This window comes from Callorhinchus milii, unplaced genomic scaffold (genome assembly GCF_018977255.1).
Source record: "Callorhinchus milii isolate IMCB2004 unplaced genomic scaffold, IMCB_Cmil_1.0 Scaffold1, whole genome shotgun sequence".
In the NCBI taxonomy this organism is placed as follows: domain Eukaryota; kingdom Metazoa; phylum Chordata; class Chondrichthyes; order Chimaeriformes; family Callorhinchidae; genus Callorhinchus; species Callorhinchus milii.
Window position 1 is genome coordinate 8,778,714 of NW_024704742.1, and position 16,290 is coordinate 8,795,003.

The 16,290-nt window shown below is 47.5% G+C and overlaps 1 protein-coding gene across 1 annotated transcript; it reads right to left on the reverse strand.

The window, feature by feature from the left end:
* Positions 1-1,393: 1,393 nt before the first annotated feature.
* Positions 1,394-16,170, reverse strand: LOC121849769 (signal recognition particle subunit SRP72-like). Its single transcript, XM_042338565.1, has 10 exons — positions 16,093-16,170; positions 13,336-13,603; positions 11,935-12,055; positions 10,249-10,372; positions 8,545-8,688; positions 7,550-7,661; positions 6,965-6,996; positions 3,631-3,755; positions 3,222-3,279; positions 1,394-1,534 (listed from the first exon to the last, which is right to left on the reverse strand). Exons 1-10 carry the CDS (start codon positions 16,168-16,170, stop codon positions 1,394-1,396), a joined length of 1,203 nt encoding a protein of 400 aa, XP_042194499.1.
* Positions 16,171-16,290: the final 120 nt, after the last annotated feature.

Sequence of the window (16,290 nt, forward strand, 5' to 3'; positions counted from 1 at the left end):
CCAGATTTGACACAGGTGCGTTCAGCAGCCCGCACCTGGCTTTTCAGTGAGCGGAGGTGGGTGGTGTACCAGGGGGAGGAGCGGGAGTAGGAGACAGTGCGGGAAGTGATGGGGGCAAGAGTATCGAGTGTGGAGGAGAGGGTATTGTGGAGGAGGGAGAGAGGAGAAGAGGGGTCGGTGAGGGTTGAAGGCCAGAGGGAGAGGAGTTCAGAGGACTCCAAGGCATCGGTTAGGGATTGTGGGGGTAACTTCTTCCAAGGGCGGTAGAAGATGGTGGTGGGTCTGGTGGAGGTGGGGAGGGGGGTGGAGGTGGTGAAGGAGATGAAGTAGTGGTCAGAGATGGCCTTGTCGGTAATAGTGACATCCGAGACACTGAGGCCCCGGGTGATCACCAAATCGAGTGGGTGGCCGTGACTGTGAGTGGGGGAGTTTATGTGTAAGGAGAGGTTGAGTGAGGAGAGCAGGGAAGAGAAGTCTGTGGAGATGGAGCAGGAGGGGTGAAGTGTAGGTTAAAGTCGCCCAGGATGATGAGGCGATCAGAGCAGAGGCAAAGAGATGTGAGGAGTGTTGAAATGTCAGAGATGAAGGTGGGAGAGGTTTTAGGGGGCCGGTAGAGGAGGAGGATTTTAAGGGAGAGGAATGAGGGGTGGGAGAGGGTGAGGTGCTCAAAGGAGGGGAAAGAGCCAGTGGAGTAGGGGGATAGGGCAAGTGGTGTCCTTGAGATAAGGGCAACACCACCGCCACGGCGGTTGGGGCGGGGGATGTGGTGGGAGGTGTAGCCGGGTGGCGTGGCCTCCGTGAGGGGGAAGGTGTCGCCTGGGGTGAGCCAGGTTTCTGTTAAGGCCATGATATCAACGTTCTCATCAAGGATGAGATCGTTGATGACCAGGGCCTTGTTGCAGAGGGAGCGGACATTTTGCAGTCCGATGTGGAGGGAGCGGTTGACAGAAGGGTGTGTGGGAGGGGAGGGGGGTCCAGGTTGTGAGGCAGGGGTGGGGGAATGGGGATGAGGGAGGAGAGGTTGACTCCCCGGGTCTGTGTCCGGGGTGGGTGGCGAGTGTGGTGGGGAATGGGGCAGTCGGTGTGGCTGCTGCTGGACAGCCAACGCCGAGTGCCGCGGTGCGCCCGGCGGAGGATTCCCAGGGTGGAACAGAGGGAGGTTGTGGGAGGGTCAAGTGGGGATAGAAGGCGAGAGGGACGGAGAGAGAGGAGGAGAGACCCACAATTTTACATCTGTATAGGCTATTGCTTATCATGGTGATGGGTTTTGCCTCTGGGTTAGGTTTTGGGTTCAAGACCCACATCACAGTCTAGGTTGACACTCCAGTGTCCTTCAATAAGACATTAATTTATGTGAGAAAAACAGAGAGAGGATTCAAAGTGGCTGTAGTTGTTATTTTACCTGATTTGTGTGCATGGCTAATAAAGCCTTGTTGATTTCCACTGTCTGCAGTTGTTTCTTGGTGAGCTTATGTTCCACCCCTTCTGTGTTGGTCAGTTTCACTTTTTTCTTTGAATCAAAAACATTTTGGTCCTGCAAGAAACCATTTCAAGAATTAAACAGAAGGGTCAAATTGCAAATGTGAAACTGGCAATCGTAATTTACAAAGATCGTTTTATTAAAAAAACAAGATGTAGGGAGAGGAGAGGAAGGCCTCACCTCAGTTTAGAGTTAATCGTGGACAGCTAGACAATTTTTTATTTTAATTTGATGAATGTGAAGTCAGAATAGAAAGTAACAGTCTAATGAGATAACTTGATTTTGCACAAAAAGCCAGGTTCAAGTGAAAGTGATGACACTTGGAATATTGCTCTGTGCAACTCCTGTGTTTTCTATTAAAAGTCCTGTTTCTCTCCCAGATTTGCAGAAGCAAAAGCTCAGGAGTAACTAGGTCTCAGCTCTCAGTGGAAGATCATGACAGCAGAAATACTAAATAAAGAAATAAATGTCTCAAGGACACGTTAGCTGATGTGATTGTTGTGGTTATTGGAAAATAAGATATTGTGTTTGGTGAAGTAAACAATGCTGGAAATAATCTAAATATTACAATATAATAATGTGGTCACTCAATCCGCGACTGTTTATGGGACGTCGCTGTGCGCAATTGGCTGCCACGCTTCGCCCACAAAGCAGTCGCTACACTTTGCAGTATATCCTATGAAGCGCTTTGAGACACCTTGACAATGTGACAAGGCGCTATATCAAATGTAAGGATTATTATTATTACCATCTTTATTCCCAGTTTTACTGAGAAACACAACATTGATTATGATTGACAGCTAGCGCACAGAGCAAAGAGACGGGAGAAAAGACCGCACCTCATCAAGACAGAGGTGGCAAATGGGCATTGGCACAAGAACCTTCTGCCTCTTTCTCATGGTATAAATTTTTCTGAACAAGAGTTGCACTCCCGAAAATGCACAGATGCAGACCCTGAGATAGCAACTGTGGAAATCTACAGACCATTTAAGCGGTCAGTTCTCTTTACAAAGTACAATTGTATAACATTGTACATTTTGTGCAAAAAAAAAAACAGCAGAACCTCCAGTTTCAGAACATCAATAAATCATAAACATAAACCGTGCAATCCAAGTGTCATCACCTTCACTTGAACCTGGCTTTTTGTGCAATAAACAGCAGCACAAGTTATCTCATTAGACATTAGACTGTTACTTTGCATTCTGACTTCACATTCATCAATTTAAAATAATTGAAACCAAATGGTGGTGAATTTTTCATGGCGATTCAGAGTGATGTTTGCAGTGAAGAGCAACATACCTGTAAAAACTAGGACTTGTAACAGAAGCTTTTAATAAATATGATGCCCAAACACCCCAGGCTGGCCGGAGGACCATGTGTGCAGGGTGGGGGGGTAACAGCTAGGTATGAATTCCGAATACCTGTAAACTGGTGATTTACTATAGTGCCTGTCACATGTCACATTGCTTCGGGAGGCCGTCCCAAGGGCTGGTCAGTCCAGGGTTTGCACCCTGACATCTGCACTTCCACCGCCTGCATTCTCACCCACACTAAAGACCATATCTCCATTACCCCAGTCCTTGTCAAACTCCATTGGCTCCCTGTCACAGAGTGTGAAGGGCGCTATATAAATCCAAGTTGTTGTTATCGTTGAACTTAATCAAATTCTGACCAAGGCAGACGTGACAGCGCTCTCACTCTCCACTAAGTCCACCCTGAACACATCAGGACAATGAATTACCTTGTTTAGTGTAATAATGTTATTGGCAGTCACAGCCAGGAGTCCAACATCTGAGGGCCTGCAGAGGAAGAAATAAAATGCAGTTGACTCTCTTAGTTCACTCAGAATGACTTTACATAAGAACAAAAGAAATGCTAGACAAAAAAAAAGACCAAGGTCCATCTAGTTCACCTTCCATCTTCCTGGTGGGCGCATGCACACACGACCCAAACTACCGATGTGCTACATCCCATAATGTTATTTCCTGAAAGAAAACTATCTCATCTGTGTTAGAAGGAATCAACATTTCCTGCTTTAACCGTCTCCCTCGGGAGCCTGTTCCACAGGTTTACTATTCGCTCACTGATATAGCGTTTCCGTAGAATAAGAGTCCCTGAGAGTGAGATTTCACACCATGTGTGTTGCTTACTTCAGTTTGATGACTTGATTGTAGAGCTGCAAAGCCTCATCTGTTCGCCCCTGAAGCTGCATTACATATGCCATCTGAGCGTGGATTATAGCCAACTCAGCATCAATGTCCTCATCAGTCATATCCTGCACAAGGTAGCCACCAGTCAGTTATGAGGGCAAGATTTTACAATATTTCAGGAGAGAAATTGTTTAAATTCAATTGTTTAAAGTGAGATCAAGATTTTGAAACATTTTATAAAGCATCTTGAAGCGCTCCGAGACATCATTTGGTGCAACGAGCGCTATATAATTGCGTTCTTGTTGATAACAAGATGAAACACACTGTATTCCCAACGTTCCCATCAAGCTTATCGCCAGAAAGTAGGTCCCAGAATCTTAGTTAAGATTAACTATTACAATAATAATAATTACATTCCAATCATTTTAATTGACCAGAAAAGATGATATAGGACAGCAAATGGGTTTAAATCAGTGACAGTGAGTTTGTACTCTTGATTCCCACATAGATTCAGAGAATCTTACAGTGCAGGAGGCCATTTGGCCCATTGTGCCTGTGTCGGCTCTTCAGAAGAGCTACCAACTACCAACTCCCCATATCCTTGCAAATTTTTCCTCTTCAACTACCTATCAAATTCCCTTTTGAAAGTTGTTATTGAATCTGTTCCCACCACCCTTTCAGGCAGTGCATTCCAGACCGTCGCAACTCTCTGAGTAAAAACTTTTTGGGGGGCAATAATCTTGATTCTATGTCCCCTGGTTACCGACCTACCTCCATTAGAAACAGTTCTCCCTATCTACTCTATGAAAACTCCACATAATTTTGAACACCTCTATTAAATCTCCCCTCAACCTTCTCTGCTCTAAGGAGAACAATTCCAGCTTCTCTAGTCTCTCCACATAACTAAAGTCGTTCATCCCTGGTACCATCCTGGTAAATCTCCTCTGCACCCTCTCCAAGGCCTTGAGTGTGGTGCCCAGAACTGGACACAATATTCCTCCTGAGGCCTAAACAGTGATATAAAAGTTTAGCAGAACTTCTTTGTTTTTGTATTCTATGCCTCTATTTATAAAGCCAAGGATTCCAGATTTTTTTTTTAACAGCTCTTATCAACCTGTTCTGCCACCTTCAGAGTGTGTGGATTATTGTCCTTCATGACGTTTCTAAGCCTAGCATCACCATTGTGAGAGGAAGCAGTCTTTTCCCTGCAAGGAATGGATATAGATGTTACCTCCAGCCACTCTCAGCACCTTCTAAGAAAGCATTAGCAGAGGTCTAAACATTACGTGGGCATAGGTCAGAAACTGATTAGGGGGAAAGGAACAGTCCAGAGTTTGCACCCTGACATCTGTAAGGGGAAGGGAGGCACATATACTGTAAACTGAGCTAGACAAGCATTCACACTTCTGTGGGGCTGAAGGAGAATAATTTAATAAACTACTATTTCTATTTCTGAATGTTGTGCAGATTTGGTCAACTCATGAAAAACCTTGTCCCATTTACAAGGTATTAATAAAAGGTGGTAAACATCAGGGATTAGGTATTACAGAGGATTTGAAAAGTCCTTTCACTCTGGGTTAGGTTCAAATCTAGCTGGTGTGATGAAAGTCTCTCTGCATAGTTGTGGGCTACTCCCCATCGACGAACGGATCAATTTCAAGATCCTCACACTCATTTTCGAATCGCCCTGGCATCTCCCTACTTCTCTGACCTACTTACCCCCTAATCCACAACCCGCAGCCTCCGCTCGACTGGCACCGGCCTTCCCTCGTGCCCTCCGTTCCACTATTGATGGCCGCACTTTCAGCCACTACCCCTAAAACTCTGGAACACTCTCCCCCTATTGCTCTGCCTTGCCCCCTTGCTTCCCCATGTTCAGGTTGCGCCTGAAGACCTTCCTATTTGACCTGTGCTTACGGTCACCTCCCTCTCCCCCAGCTCAGCGTCCTGCTCCACCACTGTCAAGCGCTCTGGGAAGCTACCCTGCATGAGGGGCGTTGTATAAATGCAAGTTGTTGTTGAAATTAGTTTTGGTAATTTGAATCCAGATCTGACCGGACGTTGGACCACAGGATAAAGCCGACCCTAATTCAACAAAGTCCTTGGAGAGATTGCAATAAGATTTGCTTCTCTGCGAAGTGGGAACAATCTACCACCCTGGATCATGTTAGCAAGTTCCCATGAGGATGAACAGAATAAAGAGTTTTACTCAACAGTACTCACATTAATCCTCTTGGAAAAGGCAGGATTCAGACCCTCAAAATAAAAACAATATAGACTTGTTGATCACAAGTTGTATGTTTATGTGCCATCAAGTTTCCAGTTCTCCTTAAAACTGCCAAGAGGTACGAGTCTATTGAAAAATCCTCTAAAAGACTGCTGTTCATGTTGGTGACAAGAAGCAACTAGAACAAAATATTGTGCAATTGCACAATCAAATAGTTCAATAAAACACTGAAAATGAAATGGGCCACACAAACAAGAATGTTTAATGATCCCTAGAGCTACTAAAGTTACTGATTTTTGGAGGCATCAAGACTCCAGTCTCTCATTTTGCATCTTTTATTAAACTATTCAAACACAAGAATGAGCAATATTTTGTTGTAGGTAGGTTTCTTGGAGTCCTTGGTCATTAGAGTACTGTAACTCAGTAGTTAAGAGTACTCGCCTCGCAAGCAAGAGTTCCTGGGTTCGATTCCCGGTAGGGTGAAACTGGACAAGTTACTTACTCCACACGCCGTAGTTTACCTAGCAGTAAGTAGGAACCTAATTTAACAAGTTCCTTGGAGAGATAGCAGTTGTTAGTCGATTGGCGGATCGCTTTTCTGGGGGGTAATAATCCCTTCAATAAATAAATAAACAATAATTCGGTCACTTAATCCATGACCATTTGTGAGACACTGCTGTACGCAATTGGCTGCTGAGTTTTGCCCACAACATATACAGGCAATTTACTTTACAGTATATTCGTCTTGAAGACCTGATAAGGCGCTACATCAAATGCAAGGATTATTATTATTACGAACATGACTACAATATTGTGAAACTCATTAGACTACAATGTTTTGGCACTTTCTTAATCAGTTCTCCCTGGAATATTCTCCAAAGACTCTCGAAGCATATGCTACAGATCTATTTGCAGATACTTCGGATACCAATGATAATTCGAGCACCAAAACACAGAATTTTACCCCAAACAAACTTGTCTGCCTTTCACCCCCCACTCCTCCCCACCGCCTTGCTCAATCAGTTACATTGCTATTGTGCAAACAATCAGCCAGGAGCAAAGGTAAATGCAGTGAGATTGAGAAGAACCATCATAACAAATACTCACAGTATCTTCAGAAAATGACTGACGGCACAATTCTGAAATAAAAGAAGTGCGATTATAAAACACAAGAGTTCTCTAGAAACATTTAATGACCATATCTAATGTTTTTCAAAACTCTGCTGCTCGCATTCTCTCCCGCACTAAACTCCGTACCTCCATTACCCCAGGTCGTCAAACTCCATTGGCTCCGTCACAGAGCAGATCAATTTCAAGATCACCCCCCGCCCCCCATCTCTCCAACTTGCTCACTTTCTACACCACTACCTGCTGCCTCTGCTCAATTGGAAACTATCTCCTCTTGTCCCCTGGACCCTCTGCCTCACCATCGGCAACCGTGCTTTCAGCCACTACACCCCGAAGCTGTAGAACTCTCTCCCTCAATCCCTCAGCCTTGCCCCCTCTCCCCATTTTCAGGTCACGCTTGCAAACCTTCCTCTTCGACCATGCCTACGGTCACTTTCCCCTCCCCTGGCTCGTCATCGATCTCCGCCACTATTAAGTGCTCCAAGACTCCATCCGGCGTGAAGGGCGCGATATAAATCCAAGTTGTTGTTGTTATGACCCCTACAGCAGGTCCTAATATTTTACCTTCAGCTTCCTGAAGTTTCTTCATAGCTTTGGCTAGCTTGCCTTCACCAATCAAAGTACAAGCGGCATTGTAACACAGCTCATAGGAAGTCTCAGGTAAGCCCAAATCTTCCTGTGAAATAAAATAAAAGTGTGTCTCACATTATTTTTTCCCCAAAAGAACCTGATTGAATACATTAGCTCCTAAAACGTCAACTTCTCACAAAGTTCAGATATCGCAGACAACATACTCCATGTTTGTATTTTCTGTCGCCTCCATTCTTACTAATCTGCGTAATTCACTAAGTAATGGTCATCTTACCCTCATGCTCACTCGGTCATTAACTTACAAAATACAGTCAATCCACTTTACAGTATATCGTGTGAAGCGCTTTGAGACGTCTCAACGACATGATAAGGAGCTAAATCAAATACAAGCATTATTATTTTAGCTTAGGAAAGCGTCAGCAGCCAACAATACAATTGGGCACACAATGGCTGATGCCTAACCGATATCATGGATGCATTTTCTAGCCAAAATCACCAGATAATAGTAAGGTGCAGGAACCCTCACGGTTAGTTTTAGCTCTGGGTAATACTAGCAGCCTGCTACTGCAACTACTGTGTCAGCCTGCCTCAGTGATAGTAATCTCACAAGGGAAGTAAATAAAACATAAAAATAGTGATATATAGAATTTCAATACCATAAAGACCTCCTTGGGGGGGTTATGGTGCTAATGATTGTCCTTCTCCTGCCAGAACACCAAAGCCGAACTTTGATTCAGGTTCATAGATAAGAAAGTCACCGGGCTTGTGTTAAAAAGCTTTTCTCTCAATGGAGACACTGGTGTCCTGTGCTGGAACTCTACACATAGATTTCAGGTGGGAAACAGAATTAATCTTGACTGTGTGCCTTCGCACATTTAAACTGCCTGCTGTGATTCAGTGAGAAGTCTCACACATGAAAAAAATAGTCACTCAAATGAGGTAATAACAATTTACACTGTGATACTTACTGGAGAGGAATTCTCCCAGGTACTTAATGCTGCCACAACAGCAGACAAGTTAGTCTTCCTTTCCTCCTCATAGTCATCTTGCGAGTTTCGAATCAAGTCTCGATAAACTGACAAACATTCCTCGTACCGTTCCAACCTGTATAACTGAAGTTACAAATACCCACGTAAAGTAACAGCTTAACAAAAGGCTACAGATAGATTTTGATCAATAATTGGCCAAAGGAAGCAAGATCATTAGAGCTAACAAAATTATAAGCACAGCTTTCCTTTTTGGTGTGTTCTGCATAAGTGTGAGGTTATTTTTGAACAGTTAATATGAAATAATTCTAGCGTTTGATACAGAGCTTTACCAAGTTGTTGAAACAGCTCAAAACACTTCACAGGATTTTCTGAGAGGTGTAGGTCGACTGTTCTAGTAGGTGACCACAGCAACCAATGTGCACAGCAATGTCCCAAAAATGGAGCGAGCGACCAATTTTATTTGGGGGATTGTTGGTCAGGACACCGGGAGAGAGAAACTCCCTTCTCTTTTCGAATAGTGCCATGGGATCTTTAACATCCACCTGAACAGGCAGACACGATCTCAGCTTACCATCCCATCCAAAGGACAGCAATCATAAAAATAATAATCCTTGCATGTTGTTAGTTGATTGGCGGATTGCTCTAACTTCAAAAAATATATTAAATAAAAAAAATTCAGTTTGTGGGACACTACTGCGCGCAATTGGCTGCCGTGTTTCGCCCACAAAATATACAGTCAATTCCCTTTACAGTATATTGTCTAATAATAATAATAAATAATAATCCTTGCATTTGATATAGCGCTTTTCACATCTTCTCGACGTCTCAAAGCGTTTCACAGAATAGACTGTAAAGTGAATTGACCGTATATTTGTGGGCAAAACGCGGCAGCCAATTGCACACAGCAGTTTTTTTTGGAGGGATTATCATTCTTTGTAATATAGAGAGAGTATAAGGGGGGAAAGAGAGTGATTGAGAGAGGGGGAGAGTGTGTGTGTGAGAGAGCGAGAGATGATAGTGGAAGAGAGAGGGTGAGATTGAGAGAGAGAGGGAGAAGAGGAGAAAAGCATAAAGAATGAGAGAGCACAGAGAGAGACGTGAGGACAGTTTCATAGTCACTGTCAGGACAGACGATTGGAGCCTCCCTCAGCCGCAGCGGGGGGGGGGGGGGGGGAAACAGACGAGGACAGACACTGGGTGATTAGCCGTAGTTTCCTCACAGATAACTCCCTTTCCCCAGTGACAAACTCCTCCACGTCCTTCATCCCCCTCTCCCTATCCTACCTCTGCGATCTCCCGACCAAGCTGTTCCTTTTGCCCAGTAAAGGTCGGCTTGCTCCATGTCTCCCCACCCATCTGCCCCCGCTCTCTGGACCTCCATTCCTGGAGTCCCTCTGATTTCCTCCCTCCCTCCTCTTTCAAGGCACGTCAAGACCTAACTCTTTGACCACATCTTTTCCTCTCCCCAAACCCACCTCTCGGCACCCACCCCCAACTCAGGTGCTCAACCGACAGTGTTAAGATGTCCTTCTGCATGAAAAATGTGCTGGGTAAATGTTACAATTCTGGAAGGGAAAGATAAAATATTGTTTCTGGGGCCCACAGACCGTTCTCAAATAGGGAATGCGGCCTGCAGCAGCCAAACGGTTGGAGTTAAATAATTGTAAAAGAATGTTTACGTACCACTTGTCCATATAGTTCCTTTAATTTATCACTGTGCTTCTCAACGCTTTCAATAGTCTTCAATGCGTTTTCAACTCTGTTCAGTCTGTATTCACAGTACGCCTTCTCGAAAGCTATTAGATCACTGTGATCAGGCAACAGGAGAGAGAAGATATGAGATATTATCTCAACTATTAGATTTTTTTTTGAATCGAGATGACAAAACCAGGATTTAAACAGAGGCAAAATAGAGCCACAATATTATATTTATACAAAATACAGCCACAATATTATATATCTCTTTGCTTCCGCTTTATCTGATTTGCACTAACAAACTTTTTAACTTTTTTAACTTTTAACTTTTAATTTTTTTTTAATGAGCTTCTCAGTGTTTCATCAGCAACAGGAACGAGCTCCTGCAACTTCTGGCGTCACAAGATTTTGTTCTACACAAACATTTCAGCTGAACTTGTTAGATGGCATCTGATGTGGGCTGCTCCATCTTCCCTATCCATTCCCAAAACTTCAGAATAGTAAGCGCTCCGGGACACTTCCCCACATGAAAGGCGCTATATAAATGCAAGTTGTTGTTGTTGAACAGAAAAAATAACTATTGTATAAGTTAAATAAAATCAGAATAAAACCAATACAACCAAAACGGAGACCTATTATTTTCCTGACTTTGCTGTTAAGAAAGTTGTTCCATTCTCGACCATCACAAGGAAGCTATAACGTTTCTCCCCCAAAAGGGGGAAAACAAAGAACTCCCCTTATAGAAAACACTGCCGTCTATAGTAACGTGATGATACAGTACTCTGTGACCACTCAATCCCCTGAGCTTTAAGCGCTCTGAGACACTACCCTGAAGGGCGCTATATAAGTCCAAGTTGTTGTTTCAGACTAATGAGTAAAGCAGCCAGCATTGCCGTTCCTTGTTGCCAGTCACTGGGTGAGAGTACAGGATATGTTAGCCTTCCCATTGCCCACAATAGCAGTGAGATAGTCCTAATCTGTGATATCCTTTTCCCACCACAGCAAACGGCATAAACCTGAACTGTGCTCCCCTTTCCTCCGCCTATCAAACAGCACAAGTCTGGGCTGCGACACCCTCCTCACATTGCTCATGCCAACACGTTTTCTACCAGTGCCCCTCAATAACTCCAGGTTGCCCCCTACTACCCACTTTCAAATCCCACCTAAAGGCCTTCCTTATTGATCGTGCTTATCACGGTCACCTCCCCCCTCCCCCTGGCTCGTTGTGAGGGCGCTATATAAATGCAAGATGTTGTTGTTGCCTGAACTCATATAGACCATGAATGATCAGAGTACTAAAAACATATTCTTGAGCCGAAAGAAAGATGATTGCTTTCTACACGCAGAACAAAAGTCCCCAACCTTCAATCTTTTCCACACGAGATTAACATCAGAAAACAATAATGAACTTTTTTTTTTAAACACTGAATTAATTTGCAGAGCATATGGTTTAATCACGAAAAATTTCACTTTCTGATATCAGCGTTACCATATCATACCATTTCGAACAGCGTTAACAGTGTTAAACCCACTGTTCTTCCACAAAATAAAGCAAATCAAAGGTGAGCAGTTCAATAATGGCTGATAATTTTGCAGTAAATATTAAGGCTTTCTATTTCACTTTCTATTTAATGAAGGCTATTTGCCGACTAGTTTTGAACATTTGTGCCTCACCTGGTAAGGACTTTGGTGTGCGTATGGATTACATTAAGAGCTTCCTTAAAATTTCCATTCTGGACCAGGCAGACCACCTTACAATGCAGAGCGGTCGCATCATCCTTGTTGTCTTGCAATACTGCGGAGAGAAAAAAATCTGCACGTGTTGAACTCTGCACAAACCACAAGATACAAGTGGCGACTTTGTCACGATCACAAAATGTAGTGACTGCACCTGTAGGTGAACACGGCGGCCAATTCACACAGAACAATGTCCCACAAACAGTTGCGAAGCCAATGACCAATTTTATTTTGGGGGATTATCGGTCAGAAAACTGACAGCAATTTCCTTCTCCTTTTGAATAGTGTAACGGGATCTTTAACATCCGCCGCAATCTACACCTCCCGGAGGGCGGTCCCGACCCCGACCCGGCACAGCCCCGACCCCGGCCTCGGCCCGACCCCGGCCACAGCCCCGACCCCCGGCCACAGCCCCGACCCCCGGCCTCGGCCCCGACCCCCGGCCACAGCCCCGACCCCCGGCCACAGCCCCGGCCACAGCCCCGACCCCCGGCCACAGCAACGACCCCCGGCCACAGCCCCGGCCACAGCCCCGACCCCGGCCACAGCGCAGCACAACCACCATCACCATTCATGGCCATCAGAGCGAATACCGATCATCGTTAATGATCAGAGGGAATATTGATCACCATTGATGATCAGAGGGAATATTGATCACCATTGATGATCAGAGGGAATATTGATCACCATTGATGATCAGAGGGAATATTGATCACCATTGATGATCAGAGGGAATATTGATCACCATTGATGATCAGAGGGAATATTGATCACCATTGATGATCAGAGGGAATATTGATCACCATTGATGATCAGAGGGAATATTGATCACCATTGATGATCAGAGGGAATATTGATCACCATTGATGATCAGAGGGAATGTGATCACTGATAAGTGAAAATTTTCATTGTTTTCAGTCCACGTCACCATCTCCACACTCACCCCTCCTCCTCCTCCCCCAACCTGCCCCCCCCGCCCCCCCACCCCCCAACCTGCCCCCACCACCCCCCAAACCTGCCCCCCCACCCCCCCACCTGCCCCCCCCCCGGGAGCCCCCCTCCTGCCCCCCCCGGGAGCCCCCTCCCCCGGGAGCCCCCCTCCTGCCCCCCCCCGGGAGCCCCCCTCCTGCCCCCCCCCCCCCGGGAGCCCCCCTCCTCCTGCCCCCCCCCGGGAGCCCCCCTCCCCCGGGAGCCCCCCTCCTGCCCCCCCCGGGAGCCCCCTCCTGCCCCCCCCCTCCTGCCCCCCCCCCCCGGGAGCCCCCTCCTGCCCCCCCGGGAGCCCCCCTCCCCGGGAGCCCCCCTCCTGCCCCCCCCGGGAGCCCCCGGCGCTGCCCTTACTCTTGCTCAGTGATCTCAGGGCTCGGCTGTAATCCCCGCTTTGGCCGCAGCGGTTCACCTCAGTCCACAGCGCCGTCACAGTCCCCCACCGCTCGCCATCCCCGGCCTCCACCTGAGCCCGAGACAAGGCCTGAGCCCCAGCGCCGCCCACAGCGCCCCCTACAGCCCAGCGCCGCCCACAGCGCCCCCTACAGCCCAGCGCCGCCCACAGCCCAGCGCCGCCCACAGCCCAGCGCCGCCCACAGCCCAGCGCCGCCCACAGCGCCCCCTACAGCCCAGCGCCGCCCACAGCCCAGCGCCGCCCACAGCGCCCCCTACAGCCCAGCGCCGCCCACAGCGCCCCCTACAGCCCAGCGCCGCCCACAGCGCCCCCTACAGCCCAGCGCCGCCCACAGCCCAGCGCCGCCCACAGCGCCCCCTACAGCCCAGCGCCACCTGTCTGTCGGTGTCTGTCGGTGTGTGTCTGGGTGTCTGTCGGTGTGTGTCTGGGTGTCTGTCGGTGTGTGTCTGGGTGTGTGTCGGTGTGTGTCTGGGTGTCTGTTGGTGTCTGTCCGTGTGTGTCTGTCGGTGTGTGTCTGGGTGTCTGTCGGTGTGTGTCTGGGTGTGTGTCGGTGTGTGTCTGGGTGTCTGTCGGTGTCTGTCGGTGTGTGTCGGTGTCTGTCGGTGTGTGTCGGTGTGTGTCGGTGTGTGTCTGGGTGTCTGTCGGTGTCTGTCGGTGTGTGTCGGTGTCTGTCGGTGTGTGTCTGGGTGTGTGTCGGTGTGTGTCTGGGTGTCTGTCGGTGTCTGTCGGTGTGTGTCGGTGTCTGTCGGTGTGTGTCGGTGTGTGTCGGTGTCTGTCGGTGTGTGTCGGTGTGTGTCTGGGTGTGTGTCTGGGTGTCTGTCGGTGTGCGTCTGTCGGTGTGTGTCTGGGTGTCTGTCGGTGTGCGTCTGTCGGTGTGTGTCTGGGTGTCTGTCGGTGTGTGTCTGGCTGGGTGTCTGGGTGTCTGTCGGTGTGTGTCTGGGTGTCTGTCGGTGTGTGTCTGGCTGGGTGTCTGGGCGTCTGTCGGTGTGTGTCTGGGTGTCTGTCGGTGTGTGTCTGGGTGTCTTTCGGTGTGTGTCTGGGTGTCTGTCGGTGTGTGTCTGGGTGTCTGTCGGTGTGTGTCTGGGTGTCTGTCGGTGTGTGTCTGGGTGTCTGTCGGTGTGTGTCTGGGTGTCTGTCGGTGTGTGTCTGGGTGTCTGTCGGTGTGTGTCTGGCTGGGTGTCTGGGTGTCTGTCGGTGTGTGTCTGGGTGTCTGTCGGTGTGTGTCTGGCTGGGTGTCTGGGTGTGTGTCGGTGTGTGTCTGGCTGGGTGTCTGGCTGGGTGTCTGGGTGTGTGTCGGTGTGTGTCTGGCTGGGTGTCTGGGTGTGTGTCGGTGTGTGTCTGGCTGGGTGTCTGGGTGTCTGTCGGTGTGTGTCTGGGTGTGAATTTACATTTAGACCCGGTGACCCTCCAGGTTAAAGGTGATCCAATCCTTCCTCCGGGAGAGAATGGTGACGGTTGTATGTTGTTATCTGCCCTCCTCCTCTGCCGCGGTGTCTCTGAGTCTATAATAATAATAATCTTTGCATTTGACATAGTGTTTTTCACATCTTCTCGACATCTCAAAGCGCTTCACTGAATAGACTATAAAGTGAATCGACTGTATATTTGTGGGCGAAACGCAGCGGCCAATTGCGCACAGTCGTGGATTAAAAATGACCAACTTTATTATTATTGAGTTTTTTTGAGGGATTATTATCAGGAGTGTGGAGTAAGGAAACTTGCCCAATGTTTCGCCCTGACCTGCCGGGAATCAAACCCAGGTCTCTCGCTCACGAGGCGAGTGCTGTCACCACTGAGTCAACATGCTATCGATATCTTGGCCACATTTATTCAGGTATTCATTGAAACCCCTCGAAGTAGTCACCGAGCGACTTTTCCTGGGAATGACCAGGAATCAGGAGTTCGCTGTGTATAAATTATGCATAATTATGAATTATAATAATTATGACTAAGTGAATAATCTTACTTAAAAGACCGTGTCTCTTACACAGACACAGTCTCGGAGGAGTTTTTCTCTCTCTGTCCCGGTATAAAATGGCAGCTGTCTCTCTCCTTCACGTGACACAAATTTTTCCTGTCGTGCGGCCACCCTGACTCCCTCCTACTGCGGCGGCGCCAACCCCTCATCGGGTGGCACCAGTGGTTTTACTGACCAGTTGATACTGGTCGTTTCTTTGCAACAAATTCTCTTACACAGCAACCAGCCCACCCGAGATGAGAAGGGTGGGCTGTCTCAGCCGCTCTCTTTCATCAGCTTACATTCCCCGGAAATGAGCTCCGCCAATCGACTGACAACCGGGTTCCTACTTACTGCCGAGTAAACAGGCGTGTGGATCAGGAAACTTGCCCAATGTTTTGTCCTGCCCAGGAATCAAACCCAGGTCCTCTCGCTTGCGAGGTGGGCGCTCTAACCACTGAGCTACAGCCGTCCACATATATATTACTAGTTGGACCTGTTGCAGCTTCACCAGACATTTCATCTTTATCTCATCTGGGAAGACTCAGCGCTTTAAAAATGTTATTTTATTGTTGCCGCGGCTTAGTTTCATCTAATTTCTTTCCCTCAAAATTCTCCTCATTTCCTGCCCCCCCCAAACCTCCCTCAGCTTCATCTCTGACATCTCCATCCTCCTAGCTTCCCTCTGCCTCTGTTCTGAACGCCTCCTCATCCTCGGTGACTTGAACCTTCACTTCACCCCCTCCGGCTCTTTCTCCTCTGACTCTTCCTCCTCTACTCTCACAATCTCTCCCTCCACATCCATTCTGACACCCATGTTCATGGTCACCCACTCGACTTCGTGATTACCCGTGATTATTTCGAGATAACTCCTCAATCCCTCTCCCACCGCCACCCAATCTACCTCCATCTCCCACTTCCATCACCCCTGGAAAAA